The sequence below is a fragment of the Solanum verrucosum genome, unplaced genomic scaffold, assembly GCF_900185275.1.
Source record: "Solanum verrucosum unplaced genomic scaffold, falcon-dt-bn FXZP01000094.1, whole genome shotgun sequence".
Lineage (NCBI taxonomy): Eukaryota > Viridiplantae > Streptophyta > Magnoliopsida > Solanales > Solanaceae > Solanum > Solanum verrucosum.
In genome coordinates, this window is record NW_026019970.1 from 2,432,584 (window position 1) to 2,453,413 (window position 20,830).

Sequence of the window (20,830 nt, forward strand, 5' to 3'; positions counted from 1 at the left end):
TCATTCACTAAGAAATAAACAAGCATACAAGACTTGTAAGAAAGAGAAATAAGAAACAATTTCTCCTTTTCTTTAAGAATTTAATGATGTACCACAAATAGTGGTCATGAAATATGATCAAGAACTACATAGATGATTGTAGAGATCGAAAATGGGTGGTTTGTGTCAAATTCGGACATATCAAACGGGTCAAAGTAATTATTGGCTCAAGAGTCAATCCGCCCCAAGTTTGTTTGGGTCAAACAATGGGTCATAACTCAATTTTGTCCTCTTTTTAAACATACTCCCTCCGTTTAAAAAAGAATGACCTCCTTTCCTTTTTAGTTTGCTTATAAAAGAATGATCTCTTTCGTTTTTTGGTAGCATTTTAATTTCAGCTTTCCACGTGGCATATTTAAAGCCACAAGATAGAAGGGCAATTTAGTACATTTGACATAACTTTAATTTAGAACCACAAGATTCAAAAGTCTTCTTTATTTTCTAAAACTCCGTGCCAAGTCAAACCAGGTCACTCTTTTTGAAACGGAAGGAGTATCATAATTATAAAAATTGGAAAACTCATTAATATTTTGCGTCTATGAAACTGGTAGAATGAATTAGAGTGCACCAATTATATTATGGTTTGGTTAGCTTCAAGACATCGAGGCTTCCAGACTCATTTAGACCTAACCTTCTAAATTTTAGTTAAAATAGAGCTTGGGTATGAGACCCACTTTTCATTGAGAAAACCTCCATTGAAAGTTTTGACAGTTTCACTGAGTCTACAATGTCATTTCTAGTTGGGTAGAATTTTTGGTTTACGTTGGTGGGACTCCAAAATAATTCTGAAGGTCCAATTAACACTTAGATTTTAATCCTAAGAGTTGAAGCACTAGTTGCTGGTGTAGTTTCTCCTGTAGAGAAAGTCTTACTCCGGTGGAGCCACTCTTGTAGGAGTTGGCAGCTCCTATAGAGCTGGCCACTTAGCTTACCTCGCTCCTGGGGGACTTGGTCACTTTGGTGACCTCGAGCCTACAAATTTGGATTTTCTCATGCAAAGCCGGTCAACCATGTAGACCTCCGGACTGATAGAGTTTTTTACACTCCATCGATGTTCGTTGCTCCTATGATATCGGGTCCACCAAAGCGGCATTAGTAGTGATTAAAATTCCAACACCCTTCGTCATTTTTCATTTTCAAGAGAGGAGTGTTGAGAGAAATTTCTTGGGTTGTTCTTGTGGGAAATCCTTGAATTGAGCTGGGAGTTTCTTAGGGACATCATAGGGTTGACAGTCTCATTCCTAAACTTGTAAGTCTGCATTTACTTCTTCATTTTTTGCTTGTGTTGGGTCTTGTGAAGAGTACTTCTTGATGGATTGTTTTGAGGCATTTGGAGCTCGAATTATGCCCATTTTTGGAACACAAGTTCCTTGAGCTAGTAGAGACCTATTGATGAAGTCAAATTTCATAATTCCTCGCATGGGTCCCACATTGCCATTTTGACCAAATTTTTATCCAAACTTGATTGTTGCAATTTTGGTGTCAAAATGATTGTATTTAAGTCGGAATCACTATTTTGATAGTGTAGCATTATTTGAGGGCTTCTCAGAAAGGAAAAAGTCAGTATTGAGATTTGGAGTGTGTGTGTTCGGCTTTTAGTTAGGCTACGACTTACTACTTTTAGACCTTTCTTGTTGATCATTTCTAACATAATGATTTTCTAAGTGTTGGGCTGGTATTTAGCATGATTCCTTGTTGTTATTATTATTGAATTGATTTTTCCTTATATCGGTTATTTCGGGTAAGGTTCGGATTGATCATGATTATTGCAGTGTTATGTTTGTTCCCTTGGGTTGTGAATAGGCTAGGATGGGCTTAGTTTTGAGGTTGTTGAGCCTTATCCTAGGATTGGCTAGTATTTTCCTTAGATATTGGCTTTTGTGGCCGTGTTTTGGAATGAAATTGGGTTAGATACAAACCTTCAGGCTAGTTGTGACCTTTGAGTAGCCCTATAATTATGTGTGATTGGTTGGCTGTAGCGAGATGATTATCTAGACTCGTTCAGGGCTCTACTCTTAGGGATATAGCTGACCCAAGGTGAGATTCCAGAAGAGGCTAGATAGTGGTATATCAATTTCATTGTATGATTTTAGGATAGTTCCTATGGATAGGTTGTTGGACAGATTGTGAGTTTATTCTCTGACAGATTTGCAAGTTAAAAGGAGTCTAAGTGACATGTGATGCAACTACATCGTGAACCTGATCGGTAATATATTTTTCAGCGCGCACTACAATTCCTTGTCTCTTTCCCATATTGCTCATTTGTATCACCTCTGTTTTGAGTTGTTTGTTGCCCCAATTTGACATTTGACGTGTCAATCAAAGTAGTTGCATTACTATGAACTTCAACTGTAGAATTTTATACCTCCACTTTCTTTTACATTCTCAGTAATTTACCTAGGAATAAGACACTACTAGAAAACATGCCTGTAGCAACAACTATTTAGCAACAACTAATTATGCATTGCAATAGATAGTAATTCGCAACGGTTATAACCTTTTGCAATAGACAAATAGACGTAATGAAACACTTTAAGAAGTAAATCGTTGCATTAGTGCGACAACCGTTGCCATAGTATCTTTTATTGCAACGGTTCCTACAAATTATCGTCTTAGGTACTCTATGGCAACGGTTCCGCCAAACTCTTTCCCTCAATTATTTCCCTCCACTAATTTTACTACACCCGCCAAAAGAGTTTTTTTTTTATTAATTGTAAAAATAAAATAAAAGGTAAAATATCACTAGGTTAATTTGTTTCTTCAGACTTTTCTTCCTCGTAGGTATCGACTTTCTCCTTTCTCTCTGAAGAACAAAACTAGCGCTTTCCATTAATCCTTCTTCTTTGATTTTCCTTGTAGGAATCTGCAGCTTTTGGGTCTTCTTCTTCGTGGGTTTTACGTTTCTGCAGCTACAGATATGTCGTATTCCATCTTCTTCAAAGTTAGAAATTTATCAGAAGAGTTTGATTTGAAAATAGACAACTGGGTTTCTGTGAAGTAGATGTTCTTTGCTAGAGTTTATGTTTATAATGTAATCTTATTGTGCATTAGATTGTGTATCTCAATTTTGGTGAAGATTGAGAAATCTCTGCAAAAATGTTTAGATGGAAATTCTCAGTTTAGGAAGAGTTAATGTTATGAAAGATGAGTTTCGATTCTTCATTCTACATGATAATTCTTATCTATCGAAAAATCTCAAGTTTTTGAACAGGACAAACGATTTCTAAGAATAAAATGAACTGAAGTATTTTTCAACTCCAAAAGTCATTGAAGTCGAGCATTAAGGGATTTTGTTTCTCTCTTTCGAGTACAATTTTCAAGCTCTAAGTTTATACTTTCTTCCTTCTTGTCTAAAATTTTTAGTGGACAAACTACAAGTTGGTCATCAAGCTCAGCTCACTGCTTAAAAAGAGGTAATGTTCGTGTTTCTCTTATTTTTTTTCTTTCTTTTTTTACTTTGATGTATATCTGTGTGTATGTTAGATATTTTACGTTTACTAATCTCTGTTCGTTATTGCTTATTCATTTTTTAGTTAAATCATTCCATATGACTGTGTTTTTCAAATTTAAGGTTTGTATTGTAAGTTTAGAATGTTGGAAAAAATTTCACTTTATGCTTTATTGTAAAAAATATTTCATGATCAATTTTCTCTGTTATGAGTTAAGAGCTTCAGAAACCAGATCATTCATGTTACTTTTTGCCTCAGTGAACTCCATCTCGTCCATTCATTCCCTAGTGTACCAATGCAAGAAAGCTTTTCTTCTGAACATAGCTGTGTAGTGGTGGTGTGTATTCTTCTTGAAATGAAAACAAAAGTCTGAGGTCGTAGCTTTTTTAATGATTGTCATTAGGGTTACCAGGTGCTTTTAACTAGCATTACTGGTTCAGGAATACATTGAGCAGACCTAGCGTCTAGTTGATCATAGAATAAGGTTTTGATTATGAAACCAACCTCTTTATTCTTTGAGCACCGAATAAAACTTTAGGTATTGAGTAGTTCTTTGTTTTCTCCTTTAATATTCTTTTTGTGATAAATATTGTATTTTCTGTTTTAAGATCATTTTTGCTTTTGGAATATATTGAGTAGATCCTTGGTGTAGTTGAGCACAAAATAAGGCTTTGAGTGTTAACTCAACCTCTCTAAGGCTGCTCCTAGATTTAGATATGCATGTCTAAAATTTCACCATACATCCAAGTTCTCTAAGGCTGCTCCTTGTCTTTTCTTATAAATTTGAAGTTTTACGATTGAGCTGCTTAGTTTCTTGGGTGAGGTTAGTGACTTTGGTTTTGTTGTCCTTTTATGCTTCTTTTACCTTTAAATTTATTTAGAAGTCTTTAATTAGAGACACAACACCCTCAACTTGTTAGCTCAAATTTGCCAAGTTAGTTTAGTTATGCTTATCTTTAATTTAAAAGGTTATAACTAGTAAAGTTTTCATGTAGTGAGCCATTCACTGCTTAAAAAGAGATAATATTCCCTTGTCTCTTAATTTTGTAGTCAGTTTCTTTTTAGTCTATTCTCATTTCCATTGATGTGTGTGTGAATCTTGGTTTTTACTATTCTTTTTGTGTTGTTTATAATCATTTCCAGGTGATTATTTCCCATATATGTGCTCTCTAAATGTTGTACATGTATAGTAAGTTTAGAGTGTTGGATAAGATTTCCCTTTTATGTGACTTTCCTATTACTATTTTTTTTCTGATTCATGTTCTATTTTGTGACCATTGCTAATTCTAGAACTAATTGAGTAGATACTGGGTCTGGTTGAGCTAGGCATAAGGTTTTGAATATTAACTCAGCCTCTCAAGGGGAGTCTTGCAATCGTGTGCTACTTAGTTTCTTGAGTGAGGTTGTTGTCTTTGACAAAGTAATATGAAATTTTGTATTTTTTATATGAAATCCATTACATCTTCTAAGTGTTTAGATTTGTCAAAATCGTTTGACTTTACTGTCGTGTCTTATTATCTTAAGATTGAGTTTTTAGATTTTAAATCTTTTACATCATTTCTCTTTTTAACTAATTGAAATTCTAGGTAAAATAGGTATTGTTAAGTAGATAGTTGATTATGTATAACAAATAGTTCAAGGAAAAAAGACATTTCATTTATGTTGTTAAATAAAATAAGATAGAGCCACTGATCAAAATCTGTTGAATGTAAGTTTTTAAGGGAACCAAATCTGTTGGTGTGCTATTCAGAATCTTCTCTTTTATTTCTTATCTTGGTAATTTGATTTTGGTGTCATATAGGATATTCAATATTAAATGGATAGTGGAGATAAAAGTTGGATGGGTCTCCGGAGATCCACCAATGAGTATATTAGTGGTGTAAATAACTTTCTTGATACAGCTTTTGAACGAGCTTCCAAAGGAGATGAAATATTGTGTCCTTGCAAAAAGTGTGCTAATTGTAAGTGGCATCATCGAAATGTGGTAGAGGATCACATGGTTGTTTATGGGTTTGTGCAAGGGTACACCAAATGAATTTTTCATGGGGAAAGTTTTTCCTCGAGAAATAATCCAGATCATAATAATAAGGAAGGTTCCAACATGCGTGACAATATTGATGGCCTACTTCATGATACTTTTAGAGATGTTGCAGGTGACTTGAGGCTTGAGGGAGTGAGAGAGGGGCCGTCTGAAGATGCAAAGAAATTTTTTAAATTGCTGGAGGAAGGTAAACAAGAGTTATATCATGGGTGTGAGAATTTCTCTAAACTGAATTTTACCATTCAATTATTCTTGTTCAAATGCATTCATGGTTTAAGTAATATGGCCTTTGGAGACTTGCTAGACCTGTTAAGAGAGGCATTTCCATTTGCTCATATACCTGAGTCGTTCCACAAAGCAAAAAATGTGATTAAAGATTCAGGTCTTGATTATGAAAAAATACATGCATGTCCTAATGATTGCCTGTTATTTTGGAAGGAAAATAATTGCTCTGTTTGTGGCTCATCTAGATGGAAGACTGTATGATCCCTTGACTAATGAAAGCTCCCAAATTCCTGCAAAGGTTTTAAGTACCTTCCCTTAAAACCTAGGCTTCAGAGAATATTCATGTGTCCTGAATCAGCTGCAAATATGAATGGCATGATACTGAACGATCCAAATATGGCAATATAAGGCATGCGGCTGACGGGGAAGCTTGGAAGAATTTTGATTCCTTGCACGAAGATTTTACTAGAGATCCTCGTAATGTTAGATTGGGTCTTTCAAGTGATGGTTTCAACCCATTTCGAACCATGAGTATTTCCCATAGCACATAGCCTGTTATGTTAATGAATTATAATTTATCACCGTGGATTTGCATGAAACCGGAGTATATGATATTATCTATGATCATTCCAGGTCCATCGCCTCCAGGAAAGGATATTGATGTCTACCTTCAACCACTAATTGCAGAATTGAAAGAATTGTGGGAAACTGGGATGGAAACATATGATGTTGATTCTAACCAAACTTTTCAATTGTGTGCAGCCCTATTGTGGACAATAGTGATTTTCCAGCCTATGCAATGCTTTCTGGTTGGAGCACAAAAGGAAGAAAGGCATGCCCAACTTGTAATCATGGGACATGCTCTTAATATCTCAAGCATATTCGTAAGATGTGTTACATGGGTCATCGGGCATTCTTACCTCCTGATCATCCATTTCGAAGAGATAAGAAATTATTTGATGGTAAAAAAGATCACAAATCTGCACCTACTCCCTTATCAGGCACAGAAGTATTAGAAGAGTTGTGTGAATTCAATAATGTTTTCGGAAAGGGCCAAAAAAGGAAGCGTCGTGATAGTGAAGGTCCATGGAAAAAAAGATCCATCTTTTTTGAATTGCCATACTGGGAACATAACAAACTGAGGCACAATCTTGATGTGATGCACATTGAAAAAATAATTTGTGACAGTTTGCTTGGGACTTTGTTGGATGTAACTGGAAAGTCAAAAAACCATGTAAATTCTCAGTCTGACTTGCAAGAAATGGGGATACGAAAGGAGTTTCAACCAGTACAAGATGATAATGGAAAAGTTCATTTGGCTAAAGCTTGTTTCTCCATGAAACCAGCAGAAAAGAAGTTATTTTTCACTGTTCTTAAAAATGCCAAATTACCAAAAGGTTGTGTTTCAAATATATCAAGATGTGTGGAAGTGGATGAGATGAAAACATCAGCTTACAAGAGCCATGATGCTCATTTCATAATGCATTACTTGCTCCAAATTGTTGTTAGAAAAGTATTGCCCAAAAAAGTTTCTATGGCTTTGATTCAGTTGGGGAACTTCTTTAAAGTCATAAGTAGCAAGGTGATAAGGCGAGCAGATCTTGATACAATGCAGTCTGAGATCAATGAGATTATACGTGACCTTGAAAAGATTTTCCCTCCATCTTTTTTTGATATAATGGTACATTTGCCCATCCATTTAGTAAATGAAATTAAGCTTGGGGGTCCAACACATCTTCATTGGATGTATTCTACTAAAAGAAACCTATGTTTCTTCAAGGGGCCTGTTCGTAATCGATTTCATCTAGAAGCATCAATACTAGAGGGATTTGTGGCACTAGAGAGCGTGAATTTATGTTCTAGATACCTACATGCTGGGGTGAAAACAAAATTTAGTCGATACCAATTAGAGAATGAGCAGGGAATTGAAACAGAGGGAGATAATTTGTCACCTATGTTCCCTAAATTTGGCCATCCGATTGGAAAGGAGAAAAAAAGCAAAGGCAATAATTTTCACATGGATCTCCAGTTATGTGTTGATATACATCGATATGTATTGTTTAATACTGGAGATGAAAAAATGGAGACCTTTATCATGTAAGATATGTCACTTTTATTATAAACTTCAATATTTTTTATATAATAAGAACTTTGAAACATGCTTGCTTGCAGGGAACATAAGACTGTAATTGACAATCACATTAGATCAAATGCATGGATTAGAGCACAGAATCATAGTCAGGAATTTGGCAACTGGTTTGAGGAGAAAGTTAAATTTGTTGAAGTGCCTGAACATTTACGACAACTCGATAAAGGGCCTAATATTGCGGCAAAAAGATATACAACATATTTCATCAATGGATATCGATTTCATACAATGAAACGAGATAGTCAAGATAAGACCCAGAACTATGGAGTGACTTTATCAGCAACGACTGATAGTTTTGCTAGTGCTAGAGACCAAAACACCATTGATGGAGAAGTTGTCTATTATGGAGTTATTCAAGATATCATAGAGATTGATTATTGAGGTTGCTTTAGTGTTGTATTGTTTAAATGTGATTGGTTTCGTAATAAAGTAGATGAATATGGATTAACTTGGGTATACTTCAACAAGTTATGCAGTACTGAAGATCCATTTGTACTGGCATCTCAAGTGCATCAAGTTTTCTATGTAGAGGATCCAATTGAGAAAGATGTTTATTATGCAAGGACCAAAGTTCATGTTGATTTATTTGATTTAGAAGAAGAGAATTGCCCTAATATTGGAGACATTGGACCATCAAATGGAATACATGATGTTGATGTTGATCTCAGATGGTCAAGAGAAGATGTACCTAGTGATGTCATTGATATGCCAACTCATGATCAACATTCAAAATATATGGAAGAAGATATGGACACATCAGAAAAAGATGAGGACTTTGATGATGTCGATTGGGATTGGATGGTGGCTGATGATTGACGAAGGGATTTTTCTTATATATCTCTATTGCATTTTCTTATATGTACTATTAGTTTGAAAGTCAATTGAAAGAATGTTGATTTTGCATATTTTATTATTATTGTGTATTTCTGTCTTTTTGGATTATCTAAATATTAGAGATTGCTTTAGTGCTTCATTTGCTGAAACAAGCTGAGTGATTTTGCTTTAGAAAGCCTATGTGAATCAGGTAGTAAGAAGTGGTGATTTTTATTTCTGCTTCACCCTTTCTCCTTTTTACTAGTTCGTATTATTGCGACTGTAATCTTTTTTTCACTGATTCTGCTTTATCTTCTTGATTCTATTGGGATGTCTAACTCCTTAGTTTTATATCTCTATTTTTACAGCAGGCAATACTTGGTAGTCATGAAACAACGAGAGTCTTCAAGAATAAGGAATAAAGAAACAAGAGCAAATGTTCCAGCTAGAACACTCACATCTTTGGCGAATCAAAAGAAGTTGTTGCTAGCTAGAAGAAGAAAGGATCTACTAATCGAAAAGCGTCAGCGTCTAACAGATGTAATAGAAGAACAAGATGTGCTAGAATCACACAATCCAGAGGTAGGAGTTCGTATACAAGCTGACTCAACTAACAATGTAGTGCAACCAGTAGAAGAACAACTTCAATTGAACTCTACTGCTCTTGAAGTAAATGAACAATGTGAAGAACAAGGCAAGAACATCCATATTTTATTTATAATATTACTTTTCTTTTTTAATTATAAAATCAAATTACAATACTACTTTGGAAGGGTTATCTTTATTTGGGTATTATTGTAGACTCTTCCACTAAAAAAAGACAAAGAGGTCAAACAAAGATGTTATATGTACATGGAAGGCATGATCATAAACTGATTGTACTGAATAAAGCTGGTCAGCCAGTTGGTCCTAGTAATGATGTTGTGATAGAATTGAGCAACTTCCTCGGTACACTTGCTAGGAATGCGACCCTTTGTCCTCTTGATATAGAAAATTGGAAGTTGTTTGACATAAAACATGATTTGTGGGATTATACCAAGGTTTGAAGTTTTCGATTCTCTGTTAAGTTAAATGTATTTAACATTTATTGCACTAACTCAATGTCCAAATTTTCAGGAGAAATATGATATTCCAGAAATCGGAAATAGATGGACTTTAAAAACAATTCAAGAAGTTTGGAGAAGGCGTAAGTTTGATTTGAAAACACACCACTCTGATGCCTACGCTAATGATCAAATTTGGATGGAAAAAAAGCCTGATGATGTTCCAACATCTCAATTTAAGGAACTTCTTAAATATTGAAACTCAGAAAAATTTCAGGTAAGTCTTACTAGTTGGTAATACGAAATAAGAGTTATTTGACTCAACGATCTTAGGAAAAGATAAAAAATTTCCTTCATTTTAGTGTTTCGTGGGTCCAACTTCTTTACAATTTTATTTTAGATTAATTAAAGAAAGTTATTGATTTTACTTCTATATTGTGATTGATTCTAGTTTAGCACTCCCATAATTAATTGTGGCAGTCATAGTACTTGCTTAAATATGGTAATTGAACCTTTATCCCACTATTAAATTGATACTTCTCAGAATATAATATTTTTCTTAAACGATTGTTTTCTTTCCATCCTTGCTACTTGGTTTAATTATATGACAGCTTTGGTAGTGGTTCAATTATGGTAAGTTGGGATTTATATTATCATTTTCCCTTTTGTCCTTGTTGGATCCGAGAACAACCTATAATACATGTTTCTTGGTCAAATTTTATTCCTTATGGATTGAGTTACTTCTCTTTTAGTAAGAGAACATTGTGATTAGCTGATTTGGTGGTTATTTTTGCTCTTCATTTTCAAAATATTTTAAGCTATATAAAGAGCTCTTTTCTTCTGTAACTGATCACTGGCAGTGTCTCTTTTTTCTGGGAGACCACTGAGCTCTCATCTTTTTTATGGATCACTAGTCACTGGAAAAAAGCTTTCCTTTTCTATAAAAATCACTTGATCATTGTGAAAATTCTCTTCTATTTGTAGAAAATGTCAAAAGCCAACAGTGAGAATCGGAAAAAGTTGAAGAATCCACATACTGTTGGCAAGAAAAGCTTTGCTTTAGTTCGCAATGATTTGGTATGAGCTCCTGCGTAGCATTGAATAAAAACATGTCACATTTTAAAGAAGATGTTTGATATCCACTTTTAATGTGTACAGGAAAAAGAGAGGGAAACTAATGATACTCCATCACTGAAGGAATTTTTTGTTGTTACAAGAAAAAGAAAGCCCAATCGATCATACAAGGATACAGATGAAGATAAAACTAGTAAAATTGTGAGATTTCTATCTAATTTTTATTTTGTTTGATTTGAATTTGTATTTTCATATTTACTCTTTATATGTGTACTTGAATTCTCTTGTTTTTTTATAATAAAACTGCATTATAGGCTGAGATGGAGAATATTGAAATGCAACAAAATGAAGATGGTAATGAGACAATTGATGCATTTGCTTCTGTCATGGGATCAGAACATCCAAGATGTTTGAGATTATATGGAAGAGGGGTTACAAAAACTACTTTGAAAGGGAAAGTGGGAAATTTTGAAGCCTCATCAAATGCAACAAATGACCTCGTGAAAAAGATGGAAGACAGAATGCTGAGAATAGAGGAAAAAATTGAGGAACAGAAGGAACAATTTGACCAACAAAAGACCACGATGAGACAAGAAATTGTAGAAGATGTCATAACAAAACTTCAACGTTTAGGCCTACCAATTGATGTTAATGTTTTGGCAACATTACTTGATGTTTCGTCAACACGAGAAACAAATATTCGGCCAATCCATCGTTCATCTACCAGTAGCAACAATCAAGGTCAGAATCCTCCTCCTTCTTCTTCATTTTCTTCTACTACTGCTTTTGCAGTTTCTTGTTTGGTTCATCTTCATTTATGGCCTATTATGTTAATCTGCTTCTACTTCGTTTTCTTGTGCTACTACACTTACAATCTTCTTGTATTATTGTTGGTGCAACTGCGATCATCTTTTTATTTTTATCGAAGTTGATAGTATCGAGATTAGTGTTACTGTTGTTTGCATAGTTTAGGAGAATTGAACTAAACTTAAAACATCAATTGACTAAGAAGGTTTTAAAAGGTGTGCTCAAGATCTAGGTTGATTTTAGGTGTTGTTGGTTTCTAGTAAAAATATACTGACCCTATTTGTTGGTTTTTCCCTTTTGGTTCATCGTTTGTTTTTTATGTATAGTGACCGACTTTGTTCTTGTTGTATTGCCTCTTCATGTAGCCCCTATTTGTTACTCTGTCTCTTGTGTTTAACTGTTCTATTTTGATCAACAAATATCATGTTTATGACTGTGTAATCTTTCTAGTTCTGATTCTGAGGATTGTAATTTATGATTTATCGGAATTTAATGTCTTCCGTCCTTTGGTGGGGAGAACTTGAAAAGTGTGGTAATGGATTGAGTTGTCTTGTTCAAGTGCAATACTTGTAATGTAGTCAGCTAACTGATTTGTTTCTGACTTAGTTGTTCCCTCTCAGCTTCTTCAGTTGGTGTTAATTCTTCTAAGTGTTTACTGGCTGCTAAACTGTCCTCATCCGTGTACACTGTTATAGCTATATTTTTCAAGTTGTTTCCTGATAGGTTTGGCTCCTCCTCATGAACAGTTAGAGCTTCTCTATGTTAGTACTATCACTTAGAGCCTTGGTTTCCTGTGAGTTAGTTTCATCATGGCCCCTTTTATCTTTAATCTACTTGTTGTTCTTGAATAGTTTGTCCTCCTTTGGTAAGTCCACATTATTGTAATTCTCTGCTCTCTTCCAAACTACAATATCAATAACTTTGCATTTTTCTTTTTTTTTAAAAGTGATGTGATAGTATAGGTTATGTCCATAAAGAGTAAAAATTAGGAGTTGTGTGTCTTCTTTTCCCTTTTCATTTTTGAACTTCCTCTTTCCTGACCCTTTTGAAATTGTAGGTGAACAAAATGAGCAAAGCGGGGATGAAAGCAGTGAAGACATTACTTAAAGAGAATTGGTTTATCTATATATCTACAAACATTCTAGCACTATTTTTACTTTTTGGCCTAATTTTTGTGAACTTAAATGAATGCCAACTCTTGAACATTATAGGACTATTTTTATGTTTGGGCTTAATTTTTGTGAATATCATGTATGTTAACTCTTGAATTGTAAATCAAGATCATGTGTTTTTATCTTTGATATATGGATGCTACTAGTTGAAGTACATATTGATTTAATATTTTCTATCATTGTATTATAGTTTATTTCAAAAATAAAGAATATACACAGTGCCTACAATAGCCTGCAATAACCATTAAAAAAGTCTATTGCAATAGCTTAATAACACTGTTGCAATAGTTTAGCAGAATCGTTGTAATAACTTAGACCGAGCTGTATAATAAAGTTGTTGCGATATATCGTTTGCAACGGTTCGCAGCCATTGCAGCAACCATTGAATAGTGTCGACCTAGACTAAAGAATAATTGTTGCTATAGATAGTGTATTGCAACGGTTTACAACTGTTGCCAGAAAACCGTTACTATAGACATATCGCAACAGGCTTATATGCAACACACCATCTTCCGTTGCCATAATGCAATTGCAACACTCTTTGAGTTTATGGCAATGAATTTTCTTGTGTTGCAACTGACCTATTTTCTAGTAGTGAGATAATGTAATTCTTTTTGTTTTTTTGCTGAACGAGGCCTTGTATATACATTATTAAATAGGAACAGAAGTACATAAAGTAGACAGTGCTTGTAGGGTACATTCACCCTCCATTATTTAGATTAAGTGCTTGCACTAAGAAAGGGGGTGGGGATACATAGGTCCTAATATTATTATCCGCAATGGGAGTCGAGGAAAGTTGTGAAGATAACATAACTTTGAGTCATATGAAAGATTAAGATTTCTTGTTATTGGATGTTTCTTGCTTGTAATTATTCAGATTAGTCACACTACTTGCAATGTTTTTGTACGTTACATTATTTCATGTCACACAAACGGAAGGTTGCAAATTTCACATGCGACAGATTCCAATATAAAGAAGAGTTGTGAATATTATTAGAAGACAATATTCGATAGGATTAGTCATATTAGTACGAACAATATAAGTTTATTTATAAAGTTGTCACATTTATATTTTGGATTAGTACTTTCTTTTATATATTTATCTAGGTTTCGTGAGATATATTCTGCTTTTTTCAATTAATAGTAATATACTTTTAGCATTTGTCGAACTTTGTCGTTACCGTGGAGCTCTCTTTTGCCAACAAGTTTATTGGTTTTCTATCTATATATTCTTTCGATGAATGTAGTAGTTATTATTAATGGTAGCTAAGCAATTGTTGTTAAAGGTTATTAATAGAACAAGTACAAATGTATATAAACCAAGTCCAAGACATTTGTCTTGGAGATCCAATCCAAAACTAAGCGGAAATTTTAACTGATTGGAGAATATGAACAACGATTGGCCGTCTTTTCATAGTGACAAGGCTAAACTTGCATAGCTAGAAATACATTGGGAATGGCATAAAAAGCAGCGAAGATCTTCAACTCAGTTCATCAAAAATGCACACCTACAAGCACCAATTCTGTTATTTAAAGGCTTCATCAGTACCCACCCTAACCAGCAGCTGATCTGCGATCAAGACAAAAAAAAAAGAGTATCTCAGATAAAAGATAAACAGGGTTCTTCCTTCCCTTCAAACAGGCCATGAAAGCAAGGAAACATTATGCTTCTCATAATTCATTAACCTAAATATATGTAGGTTCACATGCAGAGTGCATAGCTATTAGGGTACTCTGGACTTCATAATGCGACTAGAGAAATGGACAACATGTATTTCTCCGCAAGAAAAGATGGCAAACCTTTCAATTTTATACCCTACATATCTTTTTCTTCCTGATTTGAGGTCCCCAACACTCTATTTGGTCGATTGGCTTATTAAGGTATTTCCTCCTTTTTGGTCCTCATCATTAACAAATTACAGAGTTCATTCACATCTTTAGTACGGGGATCATCCGTTTCTACTAGTTCAAGGAAGCCCGTAGTGGACATCTGTCTGCAACATCTCGTACCCTAGAGTATAAAGAACTATGCTCCAGTTCCCTATTTAGGCATCACAAAGTTAATGCCTTAATGAGGGCATCAAATAGACAACTATGACAATGAGCAGAGGCAAAGAGGATGACAGAATGTCCATTGCAATTTATCAAGACAGCAATAACTGCATAGCATATAATACTGAATGTTCCACTACAACAAAAAAGCTTCGAACACATAGTTACAGACGTGCCCATTTCCTTAGAGAAGAGAATGCAATGAGTTACACTATGATGAGTCCATGAGAAACCTGTTTCCTTTTAAATGTTAAATGAGTCTTTGAGAAGCTTTATGAGAGACAATTAATGGAGTAACCAGAGAATGTTTTCTTAATAGTTCTTTACATTCATTGCAAGTCTTCTGTTGGATGTATTCCTTTCCTGCATTTTCTTAGTGCTCTTTACATTTATAAAATCCTAACGTTACCGATATAAAAAATAAAAAAAATAAAAAAGTAATCAAAGAAGGGGAATTTCATTATTTTTTTTGTTTTGAGGGGTGAGTGGATGGGTGGTAAGTGATTTCTTTTTATTCTAATGCTAATTGCTACCTATGAACATTGTTTTGTGCTGGAGCTCGTCTTGTTTATGCACTGCTGATGTTTACTCTCTAGCAATTATCCAACCAATGAGGCAATACTACTTGGATGAAAAACTTGACATCGTGATATATCAAAGATAAAATGAGCCTCTTATTTCGTTCATCACTCCACTGAGCTAGTGATAACTCTCGACCCATGAAGATGCAAAGATAATTCTCAACCCATGAAGATGCAAAGAACGGGTTATGAATTTAACTAAACCCCAAGAACACTAAGAAGATCGAATGAAAAACATGTAAAGGGATATGTGGAATAGGGATAAGGGTTAGAAGTATCGAGCACAACAAGCCCAGTGTAATCCACAAGTGCTCGGAAGCATCAAGCACATAACTATGAAGTAAGTTGGACAACTTGATAATACAACAATAATCACTACCCAAGATAGCTAGCAAAGAAGGGACAAATCAAGTAATTAGAATGCAATCAATTCACATCAATAACATTTAAAAGATAACTAAACACCAACTAGATTAACATTCAAATTAAGAAACAATCCAAGAAAAGAAAATAGAACTCATACAGGAATTACCTAACTATGATGATAATTCAATGAGGTTGAAGAAGAGAACCAAGCTAACCCTAATCTATGCTAACAAGAGCGTGCAACACTCAAATGGACATCATTCATCAAAGCCTAAACCTTCGGAAGGAAGAAACATGGATATTTATACTAGGTCTATGAAATCATAAACAAGGTCCAAAATAGCCTCAAAGGGTCCCTAAAACACAATTAGACCGAAATAGTGAACACCCAAATATGCGCCCTTGATTAGCAATCATGGTACTTCTACTTTGGTCATCTTTACTATTTTTGTTGTTAGTACTTCTCTTTCGTCAATATTTTAGGCATAGCTTTTTCTTTTTAAAAGAATAAAGTGTTCTTGAGTAGAGGTCTATCGAAAACAGTCTCTCTACCCCCACAAAGGTAGGGTAAGGTCTGCGTACACCCACCACCCTCCCCAGACTCACTGGTGGGATCACAGTAGGTATGTTGTTGTTAATTAGCAATCGTGGAACCCTTTGTCCACTTAGCTGCAACCAACTAATATTCTTCTACGACGGGAGATGGATTGGAATCCTTAAGATTTAAGGAATGCTTAATTTATAAGGAAGAGTATTTGAAAGACACCAGCTTAAAAAAATTTCTATAAAAGATAGAGAGAGTTTGGGTATGTCGGAGAAGACGAAGGGGGGTGGGTTTGATTCTGCTGGAGAAGATGGTCGGGGTCGAGGGGTTGGGGTGGGTATTCTGCAAAATAGATTTTTTAAAAGTGGTTAAATCCCCTTTTTGTAATTATTTGGGAAAATATGCTACTCGTCACCAAATCATTGGCTACTTTTTATTTTACTCAATATTCATTGTTCAAGAATTATTTTGGGGATAAATGACAAATGTCCTCATTTAAATTTTAATTCGACGCTTTACACATCATTCGCGAGTGTAACACATACATTATATATTGTTGCTGATTGTAGAAAAATGTCAAAATGGCATAGCGGGACCCTACTTGAGGTGTTTAAAATGAACAACACCTACTTGAGATGTTTAAGTGAAAGTAGGTGTCAACTTCAAGAACTATCGATGGGTTCCATCTACATAATTTGCAAATATAGTGTTAGGTAACCCAAATCCTTATATTGAATTACTGACGGAAACCACTAAAAGCTGACCGTGTGGACAGGTAAGATTGCAACTGCAGGCTAAGGGATCAACCATCACTACCAAATGCATAAGGAAACACAATGAAACAAAGAATATTGCAATGCATAAATGCTCTGCGCACAAGACAAGGGAATTTGCGCACATGGGACCATCACAATATTTATTAACATGGCAAAATCATATATGTGCGTGAGGAGGACAGATCTTTACCTTACAAAAGGAGAAATTCCGCCTGAATTATCAAAATTCATTCCAAGCCTGCAATTTTGTACCTTAATTTCATGTTATGCTTTTCCTGCCAGAATTTCAAATCAGTATGAATATATAGTTCAGCCCATCAATATCCAACTATGCTACCCAAGCTAGTTGTAGTTCACAAAATCTATACAACAACATACCCAGTGTAATCCTACACAGTCTGGGGCGGTTCACAAAATCTATATAGAACAACAGATTGAAATGTAAATACTCCTGCCTTATCGAATCATACCTGTTCAAGAACCTTAGCAGAGCTCGTTTCCACCGATCTAGCCAAACTGTCAAGCTTAAGAAGCATTTTATCATATAAATGCTCCAATTCAGCAGTATAATTTGATGAATCTGAGCCCATCAACTTGCTCAATCTCCCAATTTCAAAACCCTCAGCACACAAATCCAATTCCTTCTGATCCTTCAAACCCCTCTTAATACCCACCAAGGTTTCGGCCTTTTCATCCTCTGCCATTGCATTAGGTCCCCTCAAGTCACATGTCATTGAAGGAAATGGTGAAATAGGACTGAAAGAACCATAATGGGATCGAAACGAAGGACCAATATTGATAACATCTAAGCTTTTGGGGTCAAATGAATCAGTCGAAATACGGTATTGGAAAGCTTTGTACTCATGAGTATGAATCAGTTGTTCCTGAAACGGCGTCGATAACAGAAGGAACAAAGATGGCGGCAGCGAAAGTGGATACGGAGAATTTTGAGGGGTAAAAGAGTGAGAAGCAGAGGAAGAGAGAGAAATGGTAGTAGTAGAATCCTTCAAAGAGGGTCTCAAAGGGGTTTTCCGGCGACCGGAAAACCACCCTAGAAGGACGGAGGAAGGTTCCTCACGGTGCTTATGCTGTAAGGGGAGGGGAAAGTGAGAAGGGATGGAGAGGAAATCGGTGATGGTGGCGGTAAGAGTTGGTCCATCAGCGCCGGAAGATGAGGCGGAGTTCATGGCGGTTACTGAGGAGAAATTGGACGTGGGGTCATCGGAGAGAGAGATGGAGGTGGAAAATGACACGTGGCCGAAGAGTAAACCGTGGATGTCACCGGTAGATGAGAAGAAACGGTGGAGAACAGAGGCTAGAGTAGTACCGGAGATTTGAATCTTGTGTATAGGGTGATCGTCCATGATTTCCGATGATACCGAGAATTGGTTATCTGAGGATCGCCAGCGCCGGCGTACTTGCTAATTGCGGCGGTACCAAATCCAAATTGAAACCCTTAAATTGCAAAGAAAAATTATATCCGATTTTGAGACGGAAAATGCTTTTTTATCGATACGCCTATAATATGTATGTTGTCAGATTTCATCCGTCCCATTTATATACTCGCTCTGTTCTATTTATATAAAACTTACTTTCTTTTTTACTCCTTCCGTCTCATTTTATATGTCATCTATTTCTATAAATAGTTGATCCATAATACTTGTCATTTCATGAAATCAATGCATAAATTACCATATTGTTTCTTTTTTACCCTTGTGAGTTATAGCCTTGAAAATATAATTTGACCAACTTAGAAAAACTAAGTAAATAATTCATGTTCATAGGTTAAATTAATTAATCAAAATAAATTAATTCATATTCATTGATTGAAAATTTGAGTTCCAAAAAAATTAAATAAGGGTAGAAGGGAAAGTTACATCATTTCTTAATGCAAGTGCAAAGTAAAAATGTGACATATAAAATGAAACGGAGGGAGTAATATTTAGTGTCGGAAAAAAAATGACATGTTTTTATATTTAGTAACAATTTAATTTTAAATTATTTATTTTGTTTTGGTGAAATAATTTATAATCACACAATTATCTATAACTTATTTTAAGACCACAAATTTCAAAAATCTTTCTTTTTTTCTTAAATTTCGTGTCAAATCAAACTAATTCATATAGATTGAGATGCAAGAGAGTAATATAGTTTGATTTAGCATGAAGTTTAAAAAAGAAAGATTTTTGAAAATTTATGAGTGATAAATATTTTTGTTAGTATACATTATTTCATCAAAGATTAAATATATACTTTAAAATTAAATTACTACTACTAAATATAGACTTATGTTATTCTTTTTTGAATGGAAGGAAGGTGAATCACATAAATAAATTTTTCTTTTGTATAGGAGAGTGTTTGGATTGACTTATTTTAGTAACTTTTGGCTTTTAAGCATTTTATTTATTTTTGAAAAAGATAAAAAGTATCACAAATTCATTTAATTGTGTAGATGTTTCTTTTGATCTATACCTGGCATAATGTACCTATTTAATGTATCTCTTAAAGATGTGCTAACGTATTTGGTTAAAGATTGTAAACGGATGATTTCTACATCCTATAAAAGGGTATTATTTACCCTTGTGAAAGATACGCTTGAAGAGATTAAATAAACTCTCTACTCTATATATTCCATTACCATTTGTCTTTCTTTCTTGTTTAGTATTATTGTATTTTCCTCTCATTTTACAACATGTTATCAGCACGAGTGTCTAACCAATTGAGACCTACTTAATTGGGGATCATCTTTTTTTTTAAAAGTTGATCAATTTTTTTCTGAGTCAAGTATACATTTATATGTTCATAACACCTCTAATAAGACTTTCATAAGTTATTGATCTGCGATTTAATTACTACATAATACTGGTAAGCATTTTCTTGTCATACATTTACTATAAGTATTTGTGTCACAAAGAAGAATAGTATGTATTAAATATTTGACGTTAATATCTACTGAAACTAGTAATAAATATTATAGAATAATTGAAAAATATACTAAATTTGTTGTTTCAATACTTCATGAGTTTATATGCTTTTGTCATATTCCATGTTCATGCATATAATTTAGTTTATACACATTCTTAATTATTTAAAACATTAATTTATCTTTTATATAATGAAATAAACATCATATTATTAACTCAACTATTTTATGACAGTTTCATCATGTCAAAGTTGTTAAAGCTTGAATTTGTAGCATTTGACATTTCTGAAAAGAACTATTTGTCATGAATACTTGATGTTGAAATTCACCTTGCCGCTAAGGGGACCTCGGTGATACTATAATCGAAGGAAATGAAGCATCAAGTCAGAATACAGCGAAGGCTATGATTTTCCTTCGTCATCATCTTTGATGAAAGCCTGAAGGTTGAGTACAGTAAAAGATCCACTTGAATTATGGATAGATTTGAAAAGGAGGTATGACCACCTCAAAACAATAGTATTGTCAAGGGCTCATTATGAGTGGATGCACTTACGATTTCAAGATTATAAAATCGTAATTGAGTATAACTCTATTGTATTTAGAATCACTTCTCAATTAAAATTATGTGGGAAAATTATAAAAAATGAGGACATGTTAGAAAAAACACTAACTACTTTTCATGCCTCTAATATGATATTATAGCAGTAATACCGTGAAAAGGATTTTTAGAAATACTATGAATTGATCTCATTCCTTCTGGTGGTTAAGCAATATAA

General features: G+C 34.4%; 2 protein-coding genes across 2 annotated transcripts; one reads left to right on the plus strand and one right to left on the minus strand.

The window, feature by feature from the left end:
- The first annotated feature begins 9,103 nt into the window (after positions 1–9,103).
- On the plus strand, positions 9,104–12,382 carry LOC125817125 (uncharacterized). The gene is made up of 7 exons (XM_049496694.1): positions 9,104–9,410; positions 9,518–9,756; positions 9,833–9,979; positions 10,744–10,836; positions 10,918–11,034; positions 11,148–11,631; positions 12,261–12,382. The coding sequence occupies exons 1-7, from the start codon at positions 9,104–9,106 to the stop codon at positions 12,380–12,382; spliced, it is 1,509 nt and encodes a 502-aa protein (XP_049352651.1).
- Positions 12,383–14,112: 1,730 nt separating this feature from the next.
- Positions 14,113–18,627, minus strand: LOC125817031 (uncharacterized). Its single transcript, XM_049496620.1, has 3 exons — positions 17,602–18,627; positions 17,322–17,406; positions 14,113–14,382 (listed from the first exon to the last, which is right to left on the minus strand). Exons 1-2 carry the CDS (start codon positions 18,493–18,495, stop codon positions 17,359–17,361), a joined length of 942 nt encoding a protein of 313 aa, XP_049352577.1. The 5' UTR covers positions 18,496–18,627; the 3' UTR covers positions 14,113–14,382; positions 17,322–17,358.
- Between the last annotated feature and the right edge of the window lie 2,203 nt (positions 18,628–20,830).

Bases quoted from the DNA above. Each gene is read 5' to 3' on its own strand.
- LOC125817125 (XM_049496694.1), top strand. From the start codon at position 9,104: ATGAAACAACGAGAGTCTTCAAGAATAAGGAATAAAGAAACAAGAGCA. The intron at 9,757-9,832 runs GTTTGAAGTTTT...CCAAATTTTCAG, and splicing joins ATTTGTGGGATTATACCAAG to GAGAAATATGATATTCCAGA. The intron at 11,035-11,147 runs GTGAGATTTCTA...ACTGCATTATAG, and splicing joins AAGATAAAACTAGTAAAATT to GCTGAGATGGAGAATATTGA.
- LOC125817031 (XM_049496620.1), bottom strand. From the start codon at position 18,495: ATGGACGATCACCCTATACACAAGATTCAAATCTCCGGTACTACTCTA. The intron at 17,407-17,601 runs GTATGATTCGAT...AAATTCTGGCAG, and splicing joins CTGCTAAGGTTCTTGAACAG to GAAAAGCATAACATGAAATT.